Source organism: Lepisosteus platostomus, chromosome 6 (genome assembly GCF_059453375.1).
Source record: "Lepisosteus platostomus isolate fLepPlt1 chromosome 6, fLepPlt1.hap1, whole genome shotgun sequence".
Classification (NCBI taxonomy): domain Eukaryota; kingdom Metazoa; phylum Chordata; class Actinopteri; order Semionotiformes; family Lepisosteidae; genus Lepisosteus; species Lepisosteus platostomus.
In genome coordinates this window covers 14114231-14139045 of record NC_142616.1, presented here as the reverse complement: position 1 = coordinate 14139045, position 24815 = coordinate 14114231, and the positions used below count along the sequence as shown (strand labels likewise).

The 24815-nt window shown below is 42.2% G+C and overlaps 1 protein-coding gene and 1 long non-coding RNA gene across 5 annotated transcripts in view; both read right to left on the bottom strand.

The window, feature by feature from the left end:
• LOC148660482 (myosin-7-like) overlaps window positions 1-24815 on the bottom strand; it is a 73096-nt gene that overhangs the window by 32105 nt on the left and 16176 nt on the right. The window contains exons 1-28 of one of the 4 annotated variants that reach the window (XM_088637856.1): window positions 12083-12129; window positions 10512-10725; window positions 9229-9372; window positions 8990-9146; window positions 8866-8893; window positions 7939-8044; window positions 7614-7706; window positions 7412-7475; window positions 7199-7297; window positions 7010-7113; window positions 6732-6870; window positions 6272-6390; window positions 6001-6150; window positions 5664-5834; window positions 5226-5535; window positions 3818-3885; window positions 3471-3676; window positions 3265-3388; window positions 2861-2997; window positions 2516-2771; window positions 2052-2294; window positions 1780-1956; window positions 1506-1651; window positions 1335-1425; window positions 864-1253; window positions 628-754; window positions 428-546; window positions 142-338 (exon numbers count right to left, since the gene is read on the bottom strand). In XM_088637856.1, the coding sequence (XP_088493982.1) occupies window positions 142-338; window positions 428-546; window positions 628-754; window positions 864-1253; window positions 1335-1425; window positions 1506-1651; window positions 1780-1956; window positions 2052-2294; window positions 2516-2771; window positions 2861-2997; window positions 3265-3388; window positions 3471-3676; window positions 3818-3885; window positions 5226-5535; window positions 5664-5834; window positions 6001-6150; window positions 6272-6390; window positions 6732-6870; window positions 7010-7113; window positions 7199-7297; window positions 7412-7475; window positions 7614-7706; window positions 7939-8044; window positions 8866-8893; window positions 8990-9146; window positions 9229-9372; window positions 10512-10712 (4166 nt within the window). In that variant the 5' untranslated portion in view covers window positions 10713-10725; window positions 12083-12129. Of the gene's footprint in view, window positions 1-141; window positions 339-427; window positions 547-627; window positions 755-863; window positions 1254-1334; window positions 1426-1505; window positions 1652-1779; window positions 1957-2051; window positions 2295-2515; window positions 2772-2860; window positions 2998-3264; window positions 3389-3470; window positions 3677-3817; window positions 3886-5225; window positions 5536-5663; window positions 5835-6000; window positions 6151-6271; window positions 6391-6731; window positions 6871-7009; window positions 7114-7198; window positions 7298-7411; window positions 7476-7613; window positions 7707-7938; window positions 8045-8865; window positions 8894-8989; window positions 9147-9228; window positions 9373-10511; window positions 10726-12082; window positions 12130-23969; window positions 24103-24815 lie in introns of those variants that run through there. The other 3 variants (XM_088637855.1, XM_088637857.1, XM_088637854.1) reach the window with 3 other exon arrangements.
• Window positions 12137-19010, bottom strand: LOC148660483 (uncharacterized). The gene is made up of 3 exons (XR_015939804.1): window positions 13792-19010; window positions 12787-12957; window positions 12137-12269 (listed from the first exon to the last, which is right to left on the bottom strand). It is a non-coding gene; the product is annotated as an uncharacterized LOC148660483 (long non-coding RNA).

Below are 24815 nucleotides of genomic sequence, written 5' to 3'. Positions count from 1 at the left end.
AAGAAATGAAACAGCACCTTTTAAACTGCAACTACATGTATAGTATGAAATCTACACATTTCTAACTTTGCAAAGGATATAAATGGATATAAAGGACACAAATACAAAGATAAGAAGTAGGTACTGGACATCAGTCCTTACTTTGCATCCTCCAGCTCCTCTGTCCTCTGGATGGCGTCAGTCTCGTATTTGGTTCTCCACTGAGCCACTTCAGCATTGGCCTTGGACAGACTGCGCTGCAGCTCAGCCTTGGCCTCCTGCTCCTCCTCATACTGCTCCCTCAGCAGGTCTGCATCATGGCGAGCAGACTGCGTTGCGTGGGCCAGCGCATTCTTCGCCTGAGGACACAGAAACACACAGAGGACATCAGAGTCTGGGCACAGAGTCCTGCCTTAACACACTATGGTGAAAATAGCCAAGTAATTACCTTGACTTCCTCTTCCAGTTGTCTCTTGAGGTCCTCAATCTGCTGGGTATAGGACTGCTTGCCTCTAGTCAGCTGGGAAACTAGAGACTCCTTCTCTTCCAGCTGCCTGGACAGCTCCCCTAGTATGACAACACAGTGAATATGGATCTGGATTGTCTCAAGGAGTGTCTACAGAATTAATATTCAATGAACATGCCTACCATTCTCAGTCTGCAACTTGGCTTTCTGCATAGTAAAGTCATTGACAGCACGCTGGCTTTCTTCAGACTTGGTCCGGAACTCATTCATCTGGTCTTCCAGAGTCCTGCACATCTTTTCCAAATTAGTCTGAAAGAGGCAAAAGAACTCACATGTATGTATTGATGCCTCCAGTCAACCTGGAATAGTCCTATAAGTGATTGACTGTCTTCCACAAAGAACTGAGTCCCCAGTTTACCTTGTTCTTGACGATCTGCTCCATGTTGGAGACCACATCATCCAGCTCCAGCCTGAGCTCGCTCTTCTCCTTCTCCAGCTTCTGCTTCACCCTCTGCAGGTTGTCTATCTGCTCGCCAAGGTCTGCCACACTGTCGGCATGTTTCTTCCTCAGTGTGGAGGCTGTGGCCTCATGCTGTAGAGTGGCCTCTTCCAGGTCTCTGCGCAGCTTCTGGAACTCAGCCTCCCTCTTCTTGTTCATCTCGATCTGGGCAGAAGTGGCCCCTCCAGCCTCCTCCAGCCTCTCGCTGATCTCCTCCAGCTCCCGGGACAAGTCTGCCCGCTGCTTCTCCACCTTGGCCCGGGCAGCTCTCTCAGCCTCCAGCTCCTCCTCCAGCTCCTCGATGCGAGCCTGGAACAGGGAGAATACAAGCTCATATTTCAGCTCTTGACAATGAGCTACAGCTTCACTGAAACTAGAACATGAAGTCACCTGAAGTTCCTTCAGTTTCTTCTGGAGCTGGGCTGCCAGGACCTGTTCATCCTCTATTTTGCTGTTTAGGTGGCTGATATCAAACTCTTTCCTGACAAAAACAGTAGTATGACTCATTAAATCATCTTTCTGCAAAATAACCAGATTTAGAAGATTTGTGTTTACTCTTACTTCTTAAGCTTCTCCTCCAGTTGCTGCTTGTCATTCTCCAAGTCCATCACACACTCCTGGGTCAACTTTAAGTCTCCCTCCAGCTTTCTCTTGACTCTTTCAAGGTCCATTCTTATCTTCTTCTCCTGTTCCAGGGACCCTTCAAGCTGATAAAATAAATCACAAGAACCATCTCAATTAAGATCTAATATTGTACAGTGTTTATGAGTCAGCAATTCCTGTTCCTCTGTATGTTGTAAAACAGAGTTATATCAAGTAAATCTGAGTGACTCACATCGTCGACTTGCTGCTCCAGCTTGGCCTTGGCTTTGGTCAGCGTGTTCACTTTGTCCTCCTCACTCTGCAGGTCATCCAGAGTTTGCTGGTGAGCCTCCTGCAGAGCCTTCTTCTCCTTGGTCAGCTTGGCAATGATCTCATCCAGACCTGCCATTTCTTCAGTCAGGTTCTTCACCTGTTAGCACAGAGCAGGGACTCAGCAGACTGTGGGACAGACACACAGACAGAAGAGCAACAGGCAGACACACTGAGAGAGTGCTGCAGGCTGACCTTGTTCTCAGTGGCGTGCTTCTCCTTCTCCACTTTGGACAAGGTGAGCTCCAGATCATCAATGTCCTTCTTCAGCTCAGAGCACTCGTCCTCTAGTTTTCTCTTCTTGGCAGTCAGCTCTGCATTCATCTCCTCCTCATCCTCCAGCCTCTCTGTCAGCTCCTTTGCTTTGGCCTCCAGCTGGATCTTGTTCTTGATCAGCTGGTCACACCGTTCCTCAGCATCACAGATATTATCTTGTTCCTGTAAAGGAGTTCACCAATTGAGTTACTGTACATGAGCAACAGATGTAGCATGTTTCCACCAGTAACTTTCTGATTTTCAACTATAGGTTTAAAACATGAATAGGTTAAATACAGCTTGAAGGTAGAGTGTTGTGTACACAACCACCCATCCAAGAATAACTGTCAGAACCCACTTAATTGTTATGGTAAAATATAAACTAAATATTGGTGTGAACTCACAGCCTGAACTTGCAGCTGCAGGTCATTCTTCTCTTGGAGAAGAGAGACCATCTTCTCTTCCAGCTCCTTCCTGCGGGCCTCAGATTTGGCGTAGGCCTCTTTGAGCTTCAGGAACTCCTCCTTCATGTTGGCCATCTCCTTCTCAGCCTCTGCAGACTTCAGCAAAGGTTTGATCTTGAAGAAAAGCTTCATCCAGGGCCAATTCTTCACACCCATGAAGGCTCGTACATTCCACTGGATCACGAGCAGGGAATCCCTGCAAGGTACAAATACAACATTGGTAAAAGGATAAAATGTAATTGTAAGGCTAATTTAGAGTGTGTTCATGAAACATTGATATCCTACCTGCGCTCTACGATTTTCTGGTACTCAATTCTTGAGAGAAGACCACGGGACCTGGCCTGGATAGCAGTGATGATGAGAGACAAGCGGTCATCTCTCATCTCCTCCAGCTGACCCAGTAAACCAGCCTTGAAGAACACCTGGTTTGGAGGTGAGGGGGGGTAATATCACTTCTTTAGAAGAAATAATAATAATCAGCAGTTTTATGAATTTGTATAAAAAAGTATAAAAAGAGGAACAGAAAAGATAGGCGTTTTTAATTATGATTTAAAACTGCTGAGAATTTCAGTCATTTTCGTCCCTCACATCCTTTGGTACATGGATCTACAATCTCACTGTTAAGTACGAATAAAAAGCTTTAATCCAAAGATCAAAGATTGTGATGAGGAGTGAGTAATGATTCTTACCTTGGTGTGTCCGAACTTATACTGCTGGTGGTCAATGTCCAGGGACCCCAGCAGTTTCTCTGCTCCCTTCTTGCTGTCTATGAACTGGCCTTCGGGGATGGCAGATGGGTTCAGGATGCGGTATCTGTGAAGGCAGCAGACACATTTTGAGAAGGCATTCGAAGGCTGTATTAGGAGATATTAGTCCTGGATAGAGTGACTCCTACCTCTGTTTGAAGTCTCCGTACAGGATCCTGTTGGGGAAACCCTTTCTGCAGATCCTGATGCCTTCCAGCACACCATTACAGCGCAGCTGGTGCATCACCAGAGGATTCTCCATGGCTCCTGGAGTCTTGGTCTCATTGGGGATGAGACAGCGCACAAAGTGAGGGTGGGTGGACCTCAGGTTTGTCATCAGCTTGTTCAGGTTCTCCTGGGGATAGTAAAGTGCTTTTGTAAATCAAAGCCACACAAAATAATTCTAAACAGAACACACAAGTTACACCACAGATATTTGTGATATTTCAAGACTATTGTATGGTAGGCTCCAGTTTTTGAAGTCATAATCTCTCACCCTGTGCAGAGCAGAGACAGTCTGGAAGGAAGAACCCTTCTTCTTTCCTCCTCCTTTTCCTTTGCTCTCTTGAGTTGGTCATGAAATAAAACACAGTTTAGATTTCCAACATCAGGCACTCATGAAAACGCCTTCATAACATTTTTCGATGTAAGATGACGATTAACACATTTCAAGCCCTTGAATCATTGCCGTCTTTTTCATTTGATAAAAAAATAAAAATTGAAAATTTGGATCATCGATACCCATCACATACAGTACACCTTGAACACTGAGCATGCAATAAAGTCTTTAGTTAAAAAACAGGATTTACTGCTCCTTTTGAACATCTGTTGCTGCCCTCAGTTTCTGTGCCCCCTCCCTCAAAAAACATTCTATTCTCCATTCTCCATTCTCCATTCTCCATTCTCCATTCTCCATACTCCATACTCCATACTCCATCTGTGAGCAGCGTTCATCTGCGCTCTCAGGTCATCTTTCAAGTCCCAAAAGACTGAGGCACAACACACACACAAAAATGTATTCCAAGCATAAAAGACTCATATTACACCAATATCACTTTCATCACAATTATTAGTTTCTTAGTTTTCAACTAATGAAAAGTTTCCTCTCATATATGTAACCAACATTTTAATCATTTCTAGCCCTCTGGTGTCTTATAATATATCCTACTCTTGGGTAAATAATAATACCCTTTTGGCATTAGGGCTGGGACTCTAGATAGACCTGAAATCTTTGACATATCAGGTGTGTCTGTTTCAGTGAGTAAGATTATTCCTCGATCAGTTCATGGTTCATGTGTGGTAAAACATATTTATCAGTGTGAAAGGATTGCCTAAAGATTCAACACAATTTCAAACAGACCGTCCTATTCAATTTCGCAAAGCAGGTCAATAATACCCTTTCATCACTTGCACTATATAGATGCATTAATGCACATTAATTAGTGGACTAGATAACTGGTGTAGGATTAGTAGGCACATTGTCACACGGGTGCAGTTTAGTTTTTTTAGTAATAAAAAGGGCATACACAGTGATAGTGGTATGCGTTTTAGGGGTCACAGTAAGTGTTCGATGATATGTGTGAAATTGTCTACAGTTAAATTGATTTAATATCCTTTATTAGATTTCTTCAGGTCTTTGTGCATTTTAATATGCTCAGGTCCTGTGAACCATCTTATATAGGTTGGGGCCTACCACATCCAGAATTCCGAAAATTACTTCAGAACTGGTACCCTTTAGATTGGCTCACCTGAGGTTGTCTTTATTAAGGAAACTTTTAAAACTTTTTCAAGCTAAATTCCCCTGTGTACAATTTCTGATGGCAGGGCTTAGTCTGCCATTTTTCTTCAGAAACTATTACTTTGTCTGCACCGGACATGGGGTGAGACGGCTGTTGTGGGTTTACCTGATTCTGCACCGGCATAGTTGGAGAACAGGTTGCTTAGCAGCTTGACAGAAGACTTCTGGTACAGCCCCACCACTGTCTCATTCAGGGGGTCCTTGTTCTTCACCAGCCAACCATTGATGTTGTAGTCCACGGTGCCAGCGTAGTGAACCAGGGCAAAATGGGCCTCTGGTTTCCCTTTGACAATCCTGGGCTTCTGGAAGTTGTTGGATTTTCCCAAGTGGTTGTCATACAGCTTGGCTTTAAAGGTGGCGTCACTGGCCTTGGGGAACATGCACTCCTCTTCAAGGATGGACATGATACCCATGGGCTGGAATGGAAGGAACAGGTGAAACACTTTGTTATTGTTGAGAAAGCTGGGTGATATGTAAGCAATTCTTGACTCTCTTTGATCTTTAATTTCTCTTACCACACATTTAACCTATATCTATGGCCCACCTTCTCGATGAGGTCAATGCAGGCCTGCAGGTCCATGCCGAAGTCAATGAACTCCCATTCGATCCCCTCCTTCTTGTACTCCTCCTGCTCCAGCACGAACATGTGGTGGTTGAAGAACTGCTGCAGCTTCTCGTTGGTGAAGTTGATGCACATCTGCTCAAAGGTGTTGAACTGAAACAAAGAATTGATTTATGAAATATATGCTTTCTTTCCCATCAAACTGATTTCCTTTGGCATGTCCTGTAGGAAAAATAAGCAATGCAGTGTATCTCCTAAGTAAAAGATGCTGACATAGTCATCTCACAATACTGCTGTTTTATTGTCTGCAAACACTTACATCGAAGATCTCGAACCCGGCGATGTCTAGCACACCGATGAAGTACTGGCGAGGCTGCTTGGTGTCCAGGGACTGGTTGATTCTCACCACCATCCACAGGAACATCTTCTCATACACTGCCTTGGACAGTGCACCAATGGAATAGTACACCTACAATAGGGCAAGAACAAAATTACTCATCAAAGAAGCATGAGAGGCAAGAACAAAATCAAATATAAAATTCTCAAAGTGAAAGAACAGGATTGATAGGACTCTAAATAAGGCAACTCACCTGCTGGACATTCTGCCCCTTGGTCACCCATTCATTCCCTACTTTCACCCTTGGGTGACACAGACCCTTGATGAGATCAGCAGAGTTCAGACCCATCAGATAAGCAGACTTGTCAGCATCTGGAATAGATTTATACTAGATTAGTTTTTATATGTATCTTTTAGACATTAATTAATCATATTAATAATTAATAATCACATTAATTATAGGGCTTTGACAAGGCTGACACCCAAACCAAAAACAACCCACTGAACATATACAGTGATCTTTACATGCAGGAGACAGACTGCTCACACAAATGTTTCAGGGATAAATATAATCAGATTTTGTCAATCAGTAATCTTCCACTTTGACCTGGTATTTGAGTGAAGAAACAGGTTTATTGGTGAATAAACTGTTTGATTTTTGTAAGCATCCCAATACAGTGTAATGAAAGGTGGCTCAGTGCAGCCAGGCCTACCCTCAGTGCCGTCAGACTCTGCCTGCTCCTCTCGCTGCTTCTGCTTGAACTTCATGTTGCCGTAGTGCATGATGGCTCCAGTCAGCTTGTAGATGCCGTTCTTCTCTTCCTGAGTGAAGCCCAGCACATCAAAGGCGCTCTGCAGGACAGGAGAGAATGATTCAATTCATTATGCTACTGAGTGCACTTAACCAGAGAGTGAACAAAGTGTCATTGACAGCTCTTTAGCCTGAAGGTGTATTTATTCCACCTCAGAGCCATTTAGTCTTGTCACTCACATCTGTGGCCATCAGCTCCTCAGCATCATCAATAGATGCCACTGTGGTCTCTCCTTGGGAGATATAGGTGTAGTCATAGGGGTTGTTGGTGATGAGCAGCATCTCTAAAGAAGAGAAAACCCAACTGTCAGTCCAGGTGCTGGTGAGTCTCTGCAATTCACGCTCTAGAGAACAGACTGCAGTACTGACCCAGCAGCTCTGGCTTCTTCTGGGACAGGATCTGGTAGAAGATGTGATAGTCTCTCTCAGACTTGAGCTGGAAGGTCACACGAGACTTCTCCAGCAGATCTGGAACACAGCACAACATAACAGATCATTTCTGAAAAACAAGCATGTGCTTCATAACAAATACAAAAATAAAACAGGGATTTAGTATTTATTTTAAAAAAGAGACTTCCTTACAGGTCTCAATATCAGCGGAAGCAAGCTTTCCACTGGCCCCAAAGTGAATTCGGATGAACTTGCCCTAAAGAGAGAGACAAGAGTCAGCTCTAATATCAACTTCACTGAGAGCCAGGACTGCTTTCCTGACCTGGGATGTTGTTTCAGCATTGCATTTTTTACACCAGTCTCCTGATCTTCAGGCAGCAGAGGGGTTACTCACGAATCGTGAGGAGTTGTCATTCCTCACAGTCTTGGCATTGCCAAAGGCCTCCAGGGCTGGGTTGGCCTGGATGATTTGATCCTCCAGGGTGCCCTGGAAGCAAACACACGGGGCAGTGTCAGACTCTGCTGTCTATGGAACAGCCAGCTCAGGGTGTTTTACTGAGGTTAGTGCTTTTGGGCCTAGAATCAGTTCTCTCACTGTCACACTCAATGAGCTGTGGAAGTCTGCTCACACAGTAGTTTAACCCACTCACTGTGAATTGGCTCGGTGCTATGACATTTCTCAGTACTGTTGGGAGCTCAGTTTTTTTTTTGTCTCCCACCTTGTTAGCCGCTGCTGAGTCCTTCTTCCCGCCCACAGCCGCAATGCTGGCAAAGTACTGAATGACCCTCTTGGTGTTCACAGTCTTCCCAGCACCGGATTCTCCACTGGGGACACCGACACAGGCAAGACAAGATGAGGGTTGCTCACTCACACTGAAACACTCCAGTCTCATCATCGCTCCAGACATATTTGCAACTATACACAGCAGTCTCATCAGCAGAGGAACTTCAGAAAACAGAAATACTAATCATGTAAATACTTTTTATGTTCTTATGTTCTTTAGCTTTTGAACAGAAGATAAAAAATGTGAAAGGATAACATAAATGTTTTATTTTTGTGACTCGTATGACTTTACATACATTCACACATTAACATATATGTACATACATTCTGATAAATGTTTTAATTTCTATTGTTTATGGAACTTGTGTCTGCTTGTTTACATATCAGCTGGCCTGAAAAGAGTGTCATTAGAGTCCTGTGTGGCACTGTTCATGCTTTGGGATAGGTAGACGTATAGCCATGTGCAAGTTGGTATTGGTATTTGTTCTGGTCTTGTTTCTTTATTTTATTTTTATAATCCTGTTTGAAGGTATAAAATTGCTCCTTTCCCTCATTCCTTAAACAACCATCAAATAAATGTCAAGATGATCCCACAGTTCTAAATCCTTAAACGAGTTTTTGTGAGAAGACTTGTCAATCAGTAGCCTGGCAAACTCTTTCACATCTGCCTTCACTCACAGCTTGTTTGAGAAAATGCCCTTTAAACCAACCTGCAGATTTGCAAGAGTGAGAAATAGGAAATCAGAAAGGAGAAAAAGCTTGCTGGTCTCTTGACGAACTCCTTAACCATTGTTAACTTTTTGAATATAGAGCTTTTCCAAACTATAACATGAAGCCATTGAAGAATATGAGATGAACTTACGTGATCAGGATGGACTGGTTTTCTCTGTCTGTGAAAGGTCAAATAGAAACATATTCTGAATTGGTAATGGACGAATTGCGTTACATAATATGTATCTAAACTTTATTGCAGAAGAGTCTTTTACCTGCCAGCATGTACTGATAGGCGTTGTCAGAGATGGAGAAGATGTGGGGAGGAGCTTCAGTCCTCTTCTTGCCTCTGTAGGCAGCAACAACAGCAGAGTCGTACACAGGCAGCCACTTGTAGGGGTTGACAGTGACACAGAACAGCCCAGAGTAGGTCTGCAGGAGAGAGGCCGTGGTCAGGATCTCCCCTCCCTCCAGCCTGTCTGTGTGAAGAGGGGTGAAGGTGCACTCTACTCACGTAGATCATCCAGGCTGCATAACGCTCTTTGAGGTTAAACAGCACAGCGGGCTCGTGCAGGAAGGTGAACATGGCCATGTCTTCGATTTTATCGAACTTGGGCGGGTTCTGAGGGTGTACATCACACTCCTTTACAGTGACGGTCTGAAAAAGACAGAATCAAGTTACAGTACACATTAGAAGACAACGAAACAGATCCTAAAACTCTACATAGCAAGCAGGATACAATGACACAGTAGGTGTGCATATACAGTATATTGTGCTTTTTGGATAAAAGCATTTGATAAATCACTGTAAAGCATAATTTTGCCATGTTGTTCATATAGATGAAAATATGGTAACACAATGTAAAATTCAGTTGAATCATTAGGTAATGATATTCTGTTCTTTCACAAATTAGGACACAATACTGAACATTTAAAAACACCTGATAGGACAGGTGAATGCTGTACATCAATTCAAATGCATTAGAATAAGAACTTACTGATGTGACGGCATTAGGATTTTCTGTAACCCAAATAAATATTTTCTAATAATTTTTCGAATAATCTCTGTGACACATCATCAAAAGCAAGCAATAGGGTCAAAACCTACAACCAGGGCCCCTGAGTGAGTCCTGTGTCTGGGGTCCTGTGTTTGCCCATTTGAGCCTGGGTTAGCTGGTCACCTGCTGCCTGTTACTGGGATTGCCCGGTCACAAGCTGAGCACTACTGGGATACACCGAGCATTGACGGATGGGATCTCTCAGCTTTCGTCTCCTAAGATTTACTGAGCAACTGGCTTGCTTGTTCTGCAACTCCCCCTGAACAGAATTTCAATGCAAGTATGCTTTTCATAGATTTGTTCCAAATGAAACAAGACAAAGGCTATGAGAGAAGGTCTTTGATCCAAGAATCACATCTAAATATTTCATGAAAAAACCTAGGGATAATCTTCTTCTCCTATAAGCCTGTACCACTTGTCACACACTCATGTTTCACTGCTGATTGGATGTATCGGGTTCCTTTATAGTCTTCAAGAAGTTCAAAATTAAATAGGTTTGGTTCTTTTAGCCTGTAAGTGTAGGACCTTTCTTTAAGACAGGGAAGGTACCTGGTCACTCTGTTGTGGACTGATGACAGAGCAGCAACATCTTTTTTGTACTGGGAGACCAAAATGATGTGCAATATTTGCACAATATTTCTCATATAAAGCATGAGACAATATTGTTGTTTCTCTATATCCTACTGCGTGCTTTGGCAGAAAATTTGCACAGACACGTGAAGACCTATTCTTGTTGTACCTTGCCTTTCCCCGTCTCGACGGTGGCTTTGTCCCCGTCGCGGCTGACGACCGACCCCTTAACGTACTCCTCCACGGGGTCGGGTACGAAGCACTCCTTCTTCATGTCGAAGGGGCGAGTCTGCGCCTCTATACGCTCCTTCTCCGACTTGCGCAGGAAAGGGGCAGCAGCCCCGAACTCCGCCATCAGCGCGTCACCCATCCTGTCAAATTCTCTGAGAATCAGACATTACAAGGACATTTTGTTACAATGGTAAAACCATTTTGTTTAGTTTAATGGAAAATAAAGCTGAGTTTTTAATGTTGGTTGTGTTAAAATTTTCATAAAGAAATTTATGTTCTCATTTTTGACTGATATGAAGTCACACAGCAGTGGGGTTAGTGGGGACTGTAGTGTAGAAGGATCCACGGCTATCTTTAAACTCTTTTCAACCATGGTACATGTGTCTACGCTAGTACACAAAACCCCCTGCCCCCCGCTCATCCCTTCTCCTCACCCACATGCCCTATGCTGGGAGACACATTCAGTAACATGATCATTTTTGATGTTGCTGGTGCTAGAATCTATGCGGACAGCGTAGTCTTACAACAATGCTAACTAGAAGGACAAGATCATGAAAGGTGACCTCCCCCCGCCCACCAGAACTGAATGGAGTTGGTGAAATTATTCAAAAAGGATCCCCAGCCTCCCATCACTGGTGAACCTGACAGATGCTGTTCAAGAAAGTGGTACGGATATACAGTAACAAACACATCCCCGTCTGTACAGAAACAACAGGGACTGAGCGATTTGTTCTTTTGGTCTTTCATGAGAAGTAATATTAGTACTAAAGAAGTAAAAATCATGTATTCACTGGAAACTGGAAAGGGCCCAGTGCCTTGATATACTGTACAGACATTTGCTTTTGTTTAGATCAAAGATACTATTCCATCTCTCCAGCCTGGACAAACGAGCAATAATATAAATGATTTAAAACAGAAAGAAGGTCAAATGAAGCAACAGGGTGTCTGAAAAAACACAAGGAAGCCGAGTTATCCACTGCTGTGTTAGAGTCTTATCATTCAGGGATTACAATATATTGTATGTATATTATGAACATCTACTGATCATCACTCCTGCAAAAACTTTCTCATCACAGTTCTGACAGAAAAAAAACCCGGCTTGTCACGTAATAATCTTTAATTCGCATTGATAAGTAGTTAAAAAAAATACAAGCACAACAAGTTTTGGGTGAACTATACACAAGAGCACAGTTTTAATAGCTAAACCATTAAATTTACCAGTCAAATGAAATTGACTCATTGTCATGTGCTTCTTTTCCTACTCCTTAAACATAATTGGGTCATCTCAAAGTCATCTCTGAAGTTTAAAGGTTACTTTTTGGACTTCAAAATACAGAATATCAGGATTGACTGATATCTTAAATCTACATGGCTAATTTTCCAGTATGAGATCATAGAATAGCATTTCTGCACTAATAAGAAAACGTTCCGAAAAGAATAGAACACAAAATAAGCGAATTACTGTAAGTAATACTGTTCATTTTCAGAAAACGAAATGATAGTTCTTACCAGGTGTTGTGCAGGCCTGCAGAGTGAATCAGTGGAGTGTGCTGGCCCTGTGGAAACAAATACAGTGAGCCCATTTCCCTTCAGGTTCAGGGTTTCTGCACTGCCTAAGCGTCCCCAGAAGGTGGCAGCACAGCAGAGTTTTGTTTCAGGAGCAGCAGTTCTGCTCACTCGTGCCTGGACGTTAGGGCTGAGTAGGGGATACACAAGCAGCACAAATGTTTCAGAGCCCAGTCGCCTTTTGCATGTCGTCGTCTTCAGTGAACCACAGGTATGGCCGATTACGGCAGATTATGGCCGAGTCGGGAGCTCGCAGGACATGGTACAAAATTGGCCAAGAGCAGCCAGGTCTGGGCAGGCTAAAGCTCGCTGTGTACCAGTGACCCAGAGCCAGTCCCTCTGTCCAGAGCTGCAGTCTGTGCTGCGAGCTTGCAGTGAGAACAGAAACAGACACGGCACCTCTCACAGAAGAGCGAGTGAGTTGTCTTTGTCTCCCCTAGGCTTCAAAGGGGATTGAGGCAGTGGACTAAACTGAACAATAACCTGCCATTCCAAACTATAGATAATATTAATTATGTATATTAGAGAGTCTGAAAAATAATTGAAAAGGAAATCTTTGATGACAGTATGATATTCTAATTCTGTCTCCATTATAAGGTACCTGTATCATAAGCCCCTCGGAAACAACAATAGCTCCTAGTGCTTACCTTCAGGTGCTAGAGAAGCCTCTCTTATCCCAGACCCTACATCTCTTTATAAAGGGATCACCTCTCCCTAATTTGGATGTGGCATCTCAGGAAGCAGGAATGTCATTGTGTCTGTATTCGACAAGAGCGGGAGGAGGAGGGCCAGGGTCCCTGTGTGTTGTATATGGTGCTCTGTGTGAGGGAGCAAGAGGGAGGATTCAAGGGGGAGAAATACAATAGGAAAACCATAAAGGAGGCAGTGCCATCAGTGCCAACAGAACGCTTTAGTCCTTATTAGGAATTGCCTGCTGTGAGGTGACGCTGGACAATCTGTCCCTTCACCTAGCACATGTACATGTAGTAGTCACACAAAGGGTGCACTGGGGACCCTCAGAGCCACAGAGACCCATTGGGGTCTCAAAACACGCAGCTTCAGACTCCCTCCTGGACACGCCTGCAGCCCTTCTTATGCAAGACCGCTGATGTGCCTGTGCCATAAAACAAATCACCCAGTGTTGCTTCACTGAATTTCCTGAGGAGCTGTGCGGACTTCTCAACAAGTGTTTAAGTAGGAAAGAAGAACTATTTTAAGGCAAGATAGCAACTAGATCACAAACAATTCTTATGATAATATAATAAACTGCAACTAAATCTTCTGATGTCTGTAATTATGTCAATTCAACATTATTTTCATCTCATAATATTGTGGATAATTATAAATTTCCTTTATATCTCCCAAATCAACTCCCAATTTTAGCAGGCAGCATATTACTAAGTGAAAAATAATGTGCTATTTACACATTTCAACGTAGCAGTGATTTTTGCACTAATTGGACGTGGCATTTTAATTTCTCTTCTGCAGCTGAGAAAAAGGGCATAACACATCTGTTGACGCTGTTCAGCTGATTTGATAGCTGCAAATTGATAAGCATAGATATAAGACTAAAAATCAAGGGATCTAATGTAGTTAGATTTTAAAAATACACAGACGTTTAATTGTTATTACTGTGTTTGTGATCGTCTCACCTTATACTAGAGGCCTTGAAATCCAGTGAATCAGGCACTGTGTGTTTATCACATTTAGGAGAACATGGACCATGCTTTACAGAGGGCTTTGCTGGAGATCAGCTGTGTTTCCTTTGCAGAGCATTGTCTTGAGATGCTTGGCAATCTCCTGCTTGATTGTTCACAGAATCCCAGTGACCACTGGCGTCTCTCTTCTTGCCCTTGTGCTCCATTTCCTTCTCTTCTGCATCTCCAGATCCTCAGCCTCAACGATTTTCTCATTTTCTACATTTGCGTCATTCTTGACACATCAAGGAAAATATATTTTGTTGGAAAATGATGTCCTGTCAGTTTGCACCACCACGGCTCCCATGATGGTGACATCATCCATGTGAATGAGCTTCTCCTGATTGTGGTCGATGCTGTTTTACAGATGCAACTGTTCCCCCTCTCGGCACAAAGACCAGCACAGGTGGCCGGCAAGCGATGTGCCAGCTGTGCTTAAGGAAATGCACCTCCTAGTGTTTGTTCTTCTGCTCCTATGATGAGACTTGCAGACTTTCCTTTGAGGCCCACATTTGCAACTAGCCAGAGCTCAACCAAGGACATCTGTAGGTCTCAAAAAATTAACTATATAGACATTCATTCTTGCATTTCTGCAGTTCCTCCTTTGCGATTTGATTCTTGAGCTGCCCTCTTGATCAATGTAACCAAGTATGCCTACAATCATTTGAGTATACTAATCGTTACAGGACCACCTTCGTGTCTTGGGGGATATACTCTGTCTGTATCAACTTTGGAGTTATGGAGGCTATATATTTTCAGCAGCTTTCTCATGTTTTTGTCCATTGTGGTAGTATTTTATTTTACTTCTGCTGTATGATTCCAACATGGTAATGAGGATCTGGTATTGCCAAGACATTTATTGCCTATATCTTGTTCTTCGAGTTGACCTCAAGTAAAGTTTACTCATGAACAGTCTTCCTTTGCAATAGTTTGATATCTCAAATTAAATTTCAGTGGAAGATGGGCTTTGGACATTTGAATTTCACCGGGCAATAAAAGCTGTAGTAACAGATTAATGTAAAATTACATTAAAAAAACTCATTTGCAAGAGAATAGTATAAACTAACTGGATGCTATGCATTACCAGAATCTGTAGGGCCGAAATAATTTCTTAAATGGGTCAGAATACAGACAATAGTAATTTTCTTTGTTTTACAGGGCATTAGGTTTCAGAATCGTTTTGTGGGCTGTTAATGGAATTGGACCTCAAACACATTTTTACTCTTTGCCTTCTTCCACATAACAATTGCGCTGAAATGTACAGACAGTGAGAGAGGCTATTAAAAGACCTTTTAAGACACGAGGATTAGTGAGGTGACGGGTGCCAGTCAACACCTTGAGGCTCGTCACAGGTGACAGACTGACAGCCTGGAAGGAAGCTGTGCCCCCACGGTGAACCAAGGCAAGTACAAGGTCAGTGCTGACCTGCTCCTCTCAGTGGGCCAGTGAAAGCGCTGCCTCCGACTCCATCTCATTGACATGGTATTGTTTCCTTCCCTTTATCCTTGAGTACAAAGATAACCCTGTGAAATTCCTGCCGAGTGCCTCTCGCTGATTGAGGAGGACAGCTTGAGAGGCACATCGAGGTCTAGACTTCAGTCACGGTGTTTGTATAGGATCAACCGCAACAGGTGACCAGCACCAAAAGGTCTCAATGCACATAAATAAAGACACTGTGATAGAGACAGCCTTCAACCTATGCAAACTTACCCTTCAACAAACTTTTTTTAAGGGGTGTGGGTGACTGTGATTGTCATCTTAGGAAAACAATTCCTTCTCCAAATTAAGAGCAAATACTATACATACAGTACGCTGGGCTGGACACCATAGATGGATAGACAAAAAATAAATGAGCAGGAAATCACTCAGTCTTCTACAATAAAGGTTACATTTGAAGGCAGCAAGTATGATTTGGGACTAGCATTCAGGGCTGGGTAAAAAAAAGTTGCCTCACTCTTCAGCTGTTGGCTGCTGTGTTTTCACGTATGACAGATGAATACACATCAGTACTGAATCTGAGCTGTACAATCTGATGAGTAAAGGTAATGTTGTTCTTGCTTTACAGAGCACAGATAGAATTGACAAAGGAGAAAGAGATCCCACTGCGTTTTAGAAATGATAACTGCAAAACTGAACACTGTCACCCACGACTTTTAGTGTAGTACATATTTACGTGCAAAATCCACCACTGAAAATATGAATTTTCAGATTGCAAGATTTGTGGACAAAGAATTCAAAATACAATGTTCCCATACAGAAGCTTAACCACCTCAAACCCTGACCTCGTCAGGTCTCAGAGGCCCAGCAGTGGGGAAGACCCTCCAAGGAAAAACAGTTTTTTTGCAGTGGTGCTCTTCCCTCTGCACCACAGTGGCCCAGTAAGCTGACAGAGGACACTGTGCTGGAGGAGGTGCCACCCTCTAGAAGAGCTGTGGAGCTGAGGTCCTGACTACTTGGTCATAATAGTTTCAATGGCACGGGGAGTTAACTCCTGGTGCCATGGCTAAATTCCACTCTGGGCTTGTACAGTTTGGCCTCCCTGACGTTGCCTCTTTCCACAGTCGAACCAGCGTGAAGCAATTTCTGTCTCGTCCACTTACTTTGCTGTGTGCTGGGATAGCTGGAACAGATTGGTTGTCACACAAGTGGAGGCTTCATGTTAGTGGTGGATAAAGAGGGAACCCTTCTATATACAGTATCCCTCAGGATGAAATGTGCAATATTAATGTAATCAATCATATTAATAATAATAATAATAACAACACATTTCATTAATGTAGTGTTTTTGCTGGTAGTCTCAAATTACTGCGTGACTCCGTTCATTACTGAATCATCTCGGCCAAGAAGTGATTCCAATTTTTTTTGTTTTACAAAACTACAGTAACTAGGAAAACAGCTAGGATCCTCCTGCAAATGTGTTTTCCCTGACTGACTACAGTAATATAATAATAACCATTCATGGTAAAATGGATAATTACAGATCAGTCAGATTATGAACACTAATAACAGGTGGCTTGGAAGGTGCTCTGTCTAGTAAGAAGAGTGGTCCGGGCGAGTAGATTGAGCTTGGATTGGAACTGCAGCTATAGGGCATCTGTAGTAATTTTGGTAAGTGTGTTGTAAAAAGGACATTGTTACCCCTGGGAGGATTCACAGACGAGCAGTGAGAATTCTGCAAAGGGGATTCTGAACAGGGGAGATCACAAGGGGGGAGGGCTGGGTGAGGGTGGCGCACAAACCTTAAAAATCTTGAAAAAGTTGTAAAGTCAGCTCTCTGGGATCCTAAATGAAAGAAGGCCCTTTCCTAGCAAGGTCATCAACGTCTGGGACAAACTATCTTTCACAGTCTCCAAACAGACACTTGGAAAAACCTTGGAGAAATGGCAGGATGAGACTGGGATCTATTCTTTCATTGCTATCCTTTTATAGATACTATAGATGTTTGTGCAACTAACTACTGACCTTATTCAAGTGTCATAGGGATGTGATAAACATTTTAACAATAAAACACTGCATGCTATCTTTTTGTTTATACAGTAGATGCCATATGCTGAATGTTACTATATTCATTGTATTTTGCTTGTACTGATACACAGGTATCTTTCAAATACGGAATTGATGGAGATTTCAGGTTTTTGTTGCTTACAAAAACTGAGCATTTCATAAAGTTCAATAGGCTCCCCATATTCTTAATGTGCTTGTCTCACTAGAACTCTGCTACCACAGGATACGTGTAGAACCTGCACACTCCAGGCTTAAATAAGTTCATGATATACTGTACCATCAGCTGCTGAAATGATATCCATACAGTAAGTAGTCAGTCAGCTATTTAGATGTCTAATTGACCTCTGGGAGAAAGCCGCAGTAAAGAAAGAGCGTGCTTTAGCACACACAGAGAGAGCACGTGTCAGAAGTCAAGATAGCTGTCAGTGTGTCAGCATCCGCCCAGATCACTAAAAAAGTGTAACATGGCCTACAAGGGCAGTCTGATCAGGACACGAAGAGCAGCCCTTCCTACCAGAGCTCTCAGCGATTAACCCTTTGTATGGCACTGCCCCCGGCTGCCCTTCGCCATCACTGTGCTCCCTGATTATTCCCAGCAACACTTGGGCATTCCAATCAGGGAATCCGCAGGGTCTTTAAAGACCCATTCCCAGCTGTCTGGTCTCCTCCTGTAATCACCGCCTTGTCTGCTCGCGAAGCGCTTGATCGCTCTTTGTTCGTCATAAGCAGTAACCCAACCCCTCTGTTGTTCGTAGCTCTGGCCTATTATTAGAGCGCCTTTGTGGCTGCCTTGACTGCACGGAAACGTGGGCGTCACCCTGCCTTCCTCTGGTGTGGGCAGGGTCCTGTCAGGTGGCCTGCTTGTCCTCCGCCTGCTCCGGCTGGCCCGTTCCTGCCGCTCCTCTCACCCTGAGCCTCAGGCGGGCCCTCGGCTCTGAAAGGAGAGGGGAACTCGCCGGCTGTGACTGCTCAAAGGAGGGCCTGGGCGGCTCTCCTCATTTTCTATAATAATTCAGAGGACGGGATAAAACGAAATTTGAAAACTAGACCGAATCATGCAGAGCCCATAAAAAGGGGGGTGTATTGAAGTAGTATTTTCCTGGAATGACGTACTAGTAGACACATGCTGATGTGCTATTTAAACCGGAAAGATGCTGCGAGTACACACCTCTGCCTTAAATTTTGCCAGCTTTTTATTGATATTGTCCTACCATTGCGTGAGTCTTTCATTTACGGTACATTCTATAATACCACAGATATACCTTTATTCGCTGCGTTTTAAACAGGAAACACAGTTCGGCCTGTAAAGCAGGCAGATTCTAACAGGTGCTCTGGTACTGCAGCCTGCCCTGTGGAAACAGATACCTGCTCCTTTCTCAGGCTGTCACTTGATAGTTCACCAAGAGGACCTGTGAAATCTGTGCAATCTCAGCCGTGCGAAGACTCACAGCAGGGGGATAATGTGCCTTAATTAGGATGCAGTGCCCCTCTGCCTCTCTCTCCTCCCTGTGGCTCCTGCTGGCACACGCAGGCTCAGCCTCAGGCAGAAAGTGTCCTGAGGCCTGAAGGTGACCTGCTTGGAGCAACAGCTCACTGCAGCACAGCTTCTGGAGACGCAGGGAGGTAAGGGCTGAACTCACTCTGGAGTTGCTAACATTCACTCTGGAGTTGCTAACATTCACTCTGGAGTTGCTAACACTCTCATTAACTCCTAATCTGAACAGCCATGAAATCTTGGCTGGTCTCCTAAGACCCATTCCAAGTGCCACAAATAAGAACCATGAAGTTTGTGTTTTCTGATTTGCTTTTCTATTTTATAACCATTATAACAATAACAATAACAATAATTATTATTCCTAGTAAATCATACTTCCTGCCATGGGTCTATTTAGAAACAGACTGCTCAGGTGGCACTGGTGTGAAGAAAAGCAATGAGCCCACCAGTTATCTTTATGCAGTTTTGGGCCAGTTCATTAGCTGCAGCAAGACCTGACAGAATTCTGATAATATCAGATGAAATTGGTAATAATCCATTACTTTCTCATTGTATTGTGACTTCAGACTACCTTTTTAAGTTGATGGTCAGCTTATATTGTACACTGAAATCTATCAAAATTAATATTACTATTAATAATAATAATTAATATATGTATCTGTAATCCTGTAAATCTCTATTTTTCCTAACAAATTAGAAATTCACAAAAAAGGACATCTAACGATTAAGCTTTTATTTGTTGGACTCAAAGCATTTTAAGGACTGTGTACTTAAAATGAGGTAAAGAGGTTTAAATCTGAGAAAAAGCATTCAGTATACCTTAAATTCATGCCACAGCATGTACATTCATTCTTGTTTCTTGTTTCACAGTGTATTCATTGCACAGACTAGAGCACCAGCTGTTGCTGTGAAGCACTGGTGCCCACATTAGAGCACCACTGACAAACTCTGTTTCCTTTCTTTCTGACAGCGGTATGTGACTTCCAGCCACAAGAGCTACGAGCCCCCTTCTACAGCCACAGGAGCCACAGGTGGGTGTTTGGAACAGAACTCCTGTGTGGGGTTAGTGCAGCTCACATCAGATATGCATGTGGAAATCTGAGTTAGTAAAACTATACTGGGCAAATCCAGTTTTGTTTTAAAATCTGTACACATTCCAAACTGCTGTCTTACAGTAATAAAAAAACTATATTTGGAACCTCCTAAAACTCCGGTATAGCATTACAATAATTTAAATAATGGCTTATTCAGTCTATTAAAATAAAGGATAGAGGTCTACGATAATCCAATATATTAGACTTTTTAAAGAAAACTACAATTTAACAATAATGCCAAAGGGTTGGAGAAAGCATGTTGCCTGCCTTATCAAAAGCCTCATTACATACTGTAAATAGTAGTTCTGTGAATTTTTTAACACCGGGTAGTGTATACAGCACACATACCAAACTATTTAAATAGTCTTTCCACTAATCGAAACACATTTAAGCATACTCATGTCCATCATCACGCTGGTTAAAAGAATATGCTGCTTTTAAGGTGTTTTCTTGATCACATGCCTTATAAAAGAACAGGCAGGTTAAAAGCTATAAGATATAAGATACAAGCTTCATGAATAATAATTGGGGCCAGATTAAATGGTTTCATTACTGTTGATGGCAATTCGCTCTGGTGCCTCACAGCTCTTGTTTCTGGGTTTGATTCTGGAGTTTGCCTGTCCTCCTCATGTTCATAGGGGTTTTCTTCAGGTGCTCTGGTTTCCTCCTACATCCCTTTGACATGCTGCGTAGGTGTGTGTATAGCCTGTGACAGACTGGTGTCCCATTCAGGGTGCAGTCCCACCTTGCACACTGCGCTTGTAGGACAGGCTCTGAATTGCCATAATCCCTTACCGAGAGCAAGTGGCTGTTCTGACACAGGAATGATCAATTTGATTACGTGGCCAAAAATGCTAAAAATGTATCAGTGTGATGAAGGAAAATAGAAGGTTTGAGTACAGATTTGTTTTCATATGTTGTAATGTCTCTATGAAGAGTGTAGAGGTAAACCGCACTGATGTGCACACTAGCTTCATCAGTGCAATTTACTGTTTAGAAGGTCTTTTAATCAGCCTGGTTTATCTGTGGGGTGCCATGGTGGTGCAGTGGTTCGCAGTGCTGCCTCAGTGGGTGTAGTTCTGATCCTGGAGTACTATCTGTGTGGAGTCTGTATGTTCTCCACATGTTTGGGTGGGTTTTAGCCAGGTACTCTGGTTTCCTCCCACAGCCGAAAGACATGCTGGTGGGTTAATTGGCTTCTGGGAAAACTGGCCCTGGTGTGTACGTGTGCGTGTCTGTGTGTCTATCCTATGATGGACTGGCAACCCATTCAGGGTGGATCCTGCCTTGTGACCATGCTTGCCGGGATATGCTCTGCTATATACTGTACAGTATACATGTTATATATACGGGATATACATTTGTTTACATATACACACGGGTACAAATACTACTCGACTGTCATGGCTATCACCACTAACACACACAGGAAAAAATAAAGAAGGCTATTTGGGATATGCTCCCCAGCGACCTTGAATTGGAAGAAGAAGCTAGAAAATTGATGGGTGATTTAGCTGTGTGCTTGTGTGCCTGTGTGCCCTCCAGTGGTCATGACAGGTAACCACACAGGCTTTTGTGCTGTAATAGAATTTCTCTGTGTCCTGCGAATTCCATCCGTTTTATTCATTTTCAGAAAGCCTCCTATTCCTATTATCCAGAAAATTCCAATGGAAATTATTCTGGCATTAAAAGATGTCCAGGAAAATATCTTAACCAGAAAATTCTCTGCTCAAGATAATCTCCCCATTCTACTAGAGCTCAATAATTCCGTACGGCTGGAGAAAACAAGCATCAAGAATTATTTCAATTAGGGAGCTGCGTCAGCATGCGCAGGCTGCAAAGGATTATTCCCTGCTGAAAAGAAAAGAGACCCAAAGAAGGCTCCACAGCCGAAAGGTTGTGCCTCTTTTCTTTTCAACATGGAACAAACCCTTTACTTGTTACATCAAGGATTATGTTAATGTCCAAACACAGACTTGAAAAGTCATTTGACTTCTATCATGAGCTCGTTCTTCTCTGTCTCAGAATGAATTAAGGATGTAATGTAAGACTACGCATAAAATCAGTTTTGAAATAAAAGACAAAGAGTCATGACAAATTGTTCCTGAATTGCTGTACAGACTTATATCAGTACTGTAATAAATTCCCACACTTTAACAAGTATAAAATTCCTCTACAAGGAAACAGAGCTTTACGAATCCAGCACTAGATGCTCTTTAAAATGTCTAAAAGGTATATAGGTAGAGAGGGATGTTGTTTTAAAAACTACAGCTGATAAAATCATGGTTTTTCATTAAAACGTTATAGGCATATTTATAACCAGTGTTTTGTTAGACTGCATATCTGTGACAGTAAAAGGATGGAATTAACTACACAAGTAAACAACACTGACTTAAAACATTCTGTACCATATGCCATTGTTTATTCTTTTTCGCCTTTAATCTCTTTCTGATATAATTAAAAAAACTGTAACAGGGAAATCAAGAATTGAGAATCTAGTTTTGGAAAATAGTTTCTGACATTCTCAGGATGTTTAGTAAAATTGCAGCTGTAGTGGATCTGATTTAGTGATCTACTAATCAGGTAACAGTATGGAGATATTAATAAAATGGTGGGGTTTCTAAGTAAACCTGGTTTCAGTGTTTATTTATTAATCAACACATCTCCCAAATAAATGTATTTACTCCTCTCTATGTCCTAATTATGATTTTTGAGTCCTAATCAGAGGAAAGGTTTATAGAAACATGCGATTTGCCTGTGTTTTTGAATTATTACGTCACATGTCTGCCATTTCTCTATAACAAATAAAGGAGAAACAGATTTAATTATTATCAAATGGAAACAGCTCACAGTATTTTTAAAGTGGTGTTACTGTACATGGTCAGAAATAAACACTGGAAGCCAGAAACCCTATTTACTGTATAATCCTCAAAAAGTTTCACGCCAAAAAGTCGAACAGTACAGTGATTGTGCAGCCTGATGTGTTTTTTTGAACACTTGCATGATATAACCCTTGCCTGTGTCTGGCATATGAATTTTGACACTTCAAGCTGAGTCCAAATATTAAAAGGGTATTTTAAAGCATTTTTAGCTTTAAAGCTTTTGAGATCAAATCTGTGGCAGTAGCAGTAGCAGTTCATAAGGGAAGGCAATTTCCTAAGATTCCTCTCTTTAAGCACCACTTACCACTGCCTCTTACCATTACCTTACACCACTGCTTAACAAGGGAAAAAGGCTTGCTAATTACTGGAATGGATTTTTTATTTTCAGTCTTCAGATTCAGTGATTTACACACTATAATGAGCAGTGGAAAAGATTCATTATCACAGGTGCACTACTTCTGTATATTTTAGGCTCCATAATGACATAAACATATAAGTCAATTCACAGAAGAAGAAGAAGAAGAAGAAGAAGAAGAAGAAGAAGAAGAAGAAGAAGAATTATAATTGCTTACACTTATATAGCGCTTTTCTGGACACTCCACTCAAAGCGCTTTACAGGTAATGGGGATCCCCTCCACCCCCACCAGTGTGAAGCCCCACCTGGATGATGCGACGGCAGCCATAGTGCACCAGAACGCTCACCACACACCGGGTATCAGTGGGGAGGAGGGCAGAGTGATGAAGCCAATTCATTACAGCAATTGGTAGTAAAAACTATGAGTACAGTACATTATCATCCTAAACTTAAGTTTTAAGGGGATTCTGACCTTTTCAGGTGGAGGAATCTTCAGAAACACTTTAAACTGACTTATGCTTGCTGTCCACCAGTACTATAGACATAAAAGTCTTCAATCACATGTTTTGTACTATGTTAACATAGAGAAACTCAACTATTTAATGTGATCCAGTAAATGAACCCAAGCTCTGATCAGCACCCACAAGTTCAGTTCAAAGTTGTTTTTACATTAATAAAACCTACAAATATTTCTTCTAGTATATATTGTACAGGTTTATATCTGAACAAGACTGTGAAACCAAAGACAGACCCTGTCTGTAATATCTCCTATCTGTCAAAGCAGGAAGCACAGAAAAGAGGTGTTTGATTTGAAACCGATTTTATTCTACAGAATTAGAGGAAGGGCAGAGAGAAAGCAGAGGTAGACTAAAGCACAGCAGACTAGAGGTTTTCAGAAAGGTCCTTCTGAGAGCTTCACTCTTCATCAAGCCCTTTCTGTCAGAGAGAGAGAGGGAGATGACAGAGAGAGACAGAGAGAGAAGGAGAGAAAAGACCTGGTGAGTGTTTGGATACCATGTAGCTGCTGTTATTACCAGAAGAACTAAGGGAGTTAATAGGCTCTGCACTGTGTTAGAGCTGCATCTGGGCTCAGTTAGTGTTTAGGAGTTGGGAGGCATGACAACATGTCATTAACAACTATTAATGTCATATTAGGTAATTAACAAAGAGCTGTGTATCTCGTAAGATGATAGTATGTACTAAATTCAGACTCGTAAATCTTACATTTATTATATAAATTAAAACAAATAATTTTAATAAAACAAATGTGGATTTTCTTGGCTCACTGCTAATAACTATTATTCCTATACCTACCATATTTAGCAGCACCAAGAAACATTCTTCATGTAAAATAATTGCTTGGATAATAATGTACTGTTTACTTCTGCCATTTTGAAAGCCCAGACCAGTTATTGGGTTGAAAGTGCACAAACTCACAACACCTCAACTGTCACCCTCTTCTGACATTGCCAAATCGCAAATCAAGAACTGAAGAGGGAACTGCACTTTCCACTCTATTGCCCAGTTCAAGATGTCTTCATCTTCATCTCTTCACATGTTCTTTGATAATCGAAACTTAAACTTCTCCATTAATATATCTCAGAAGGTATTAAATATATTGGTATTCTACTGAGAAATGTTAGAATGAC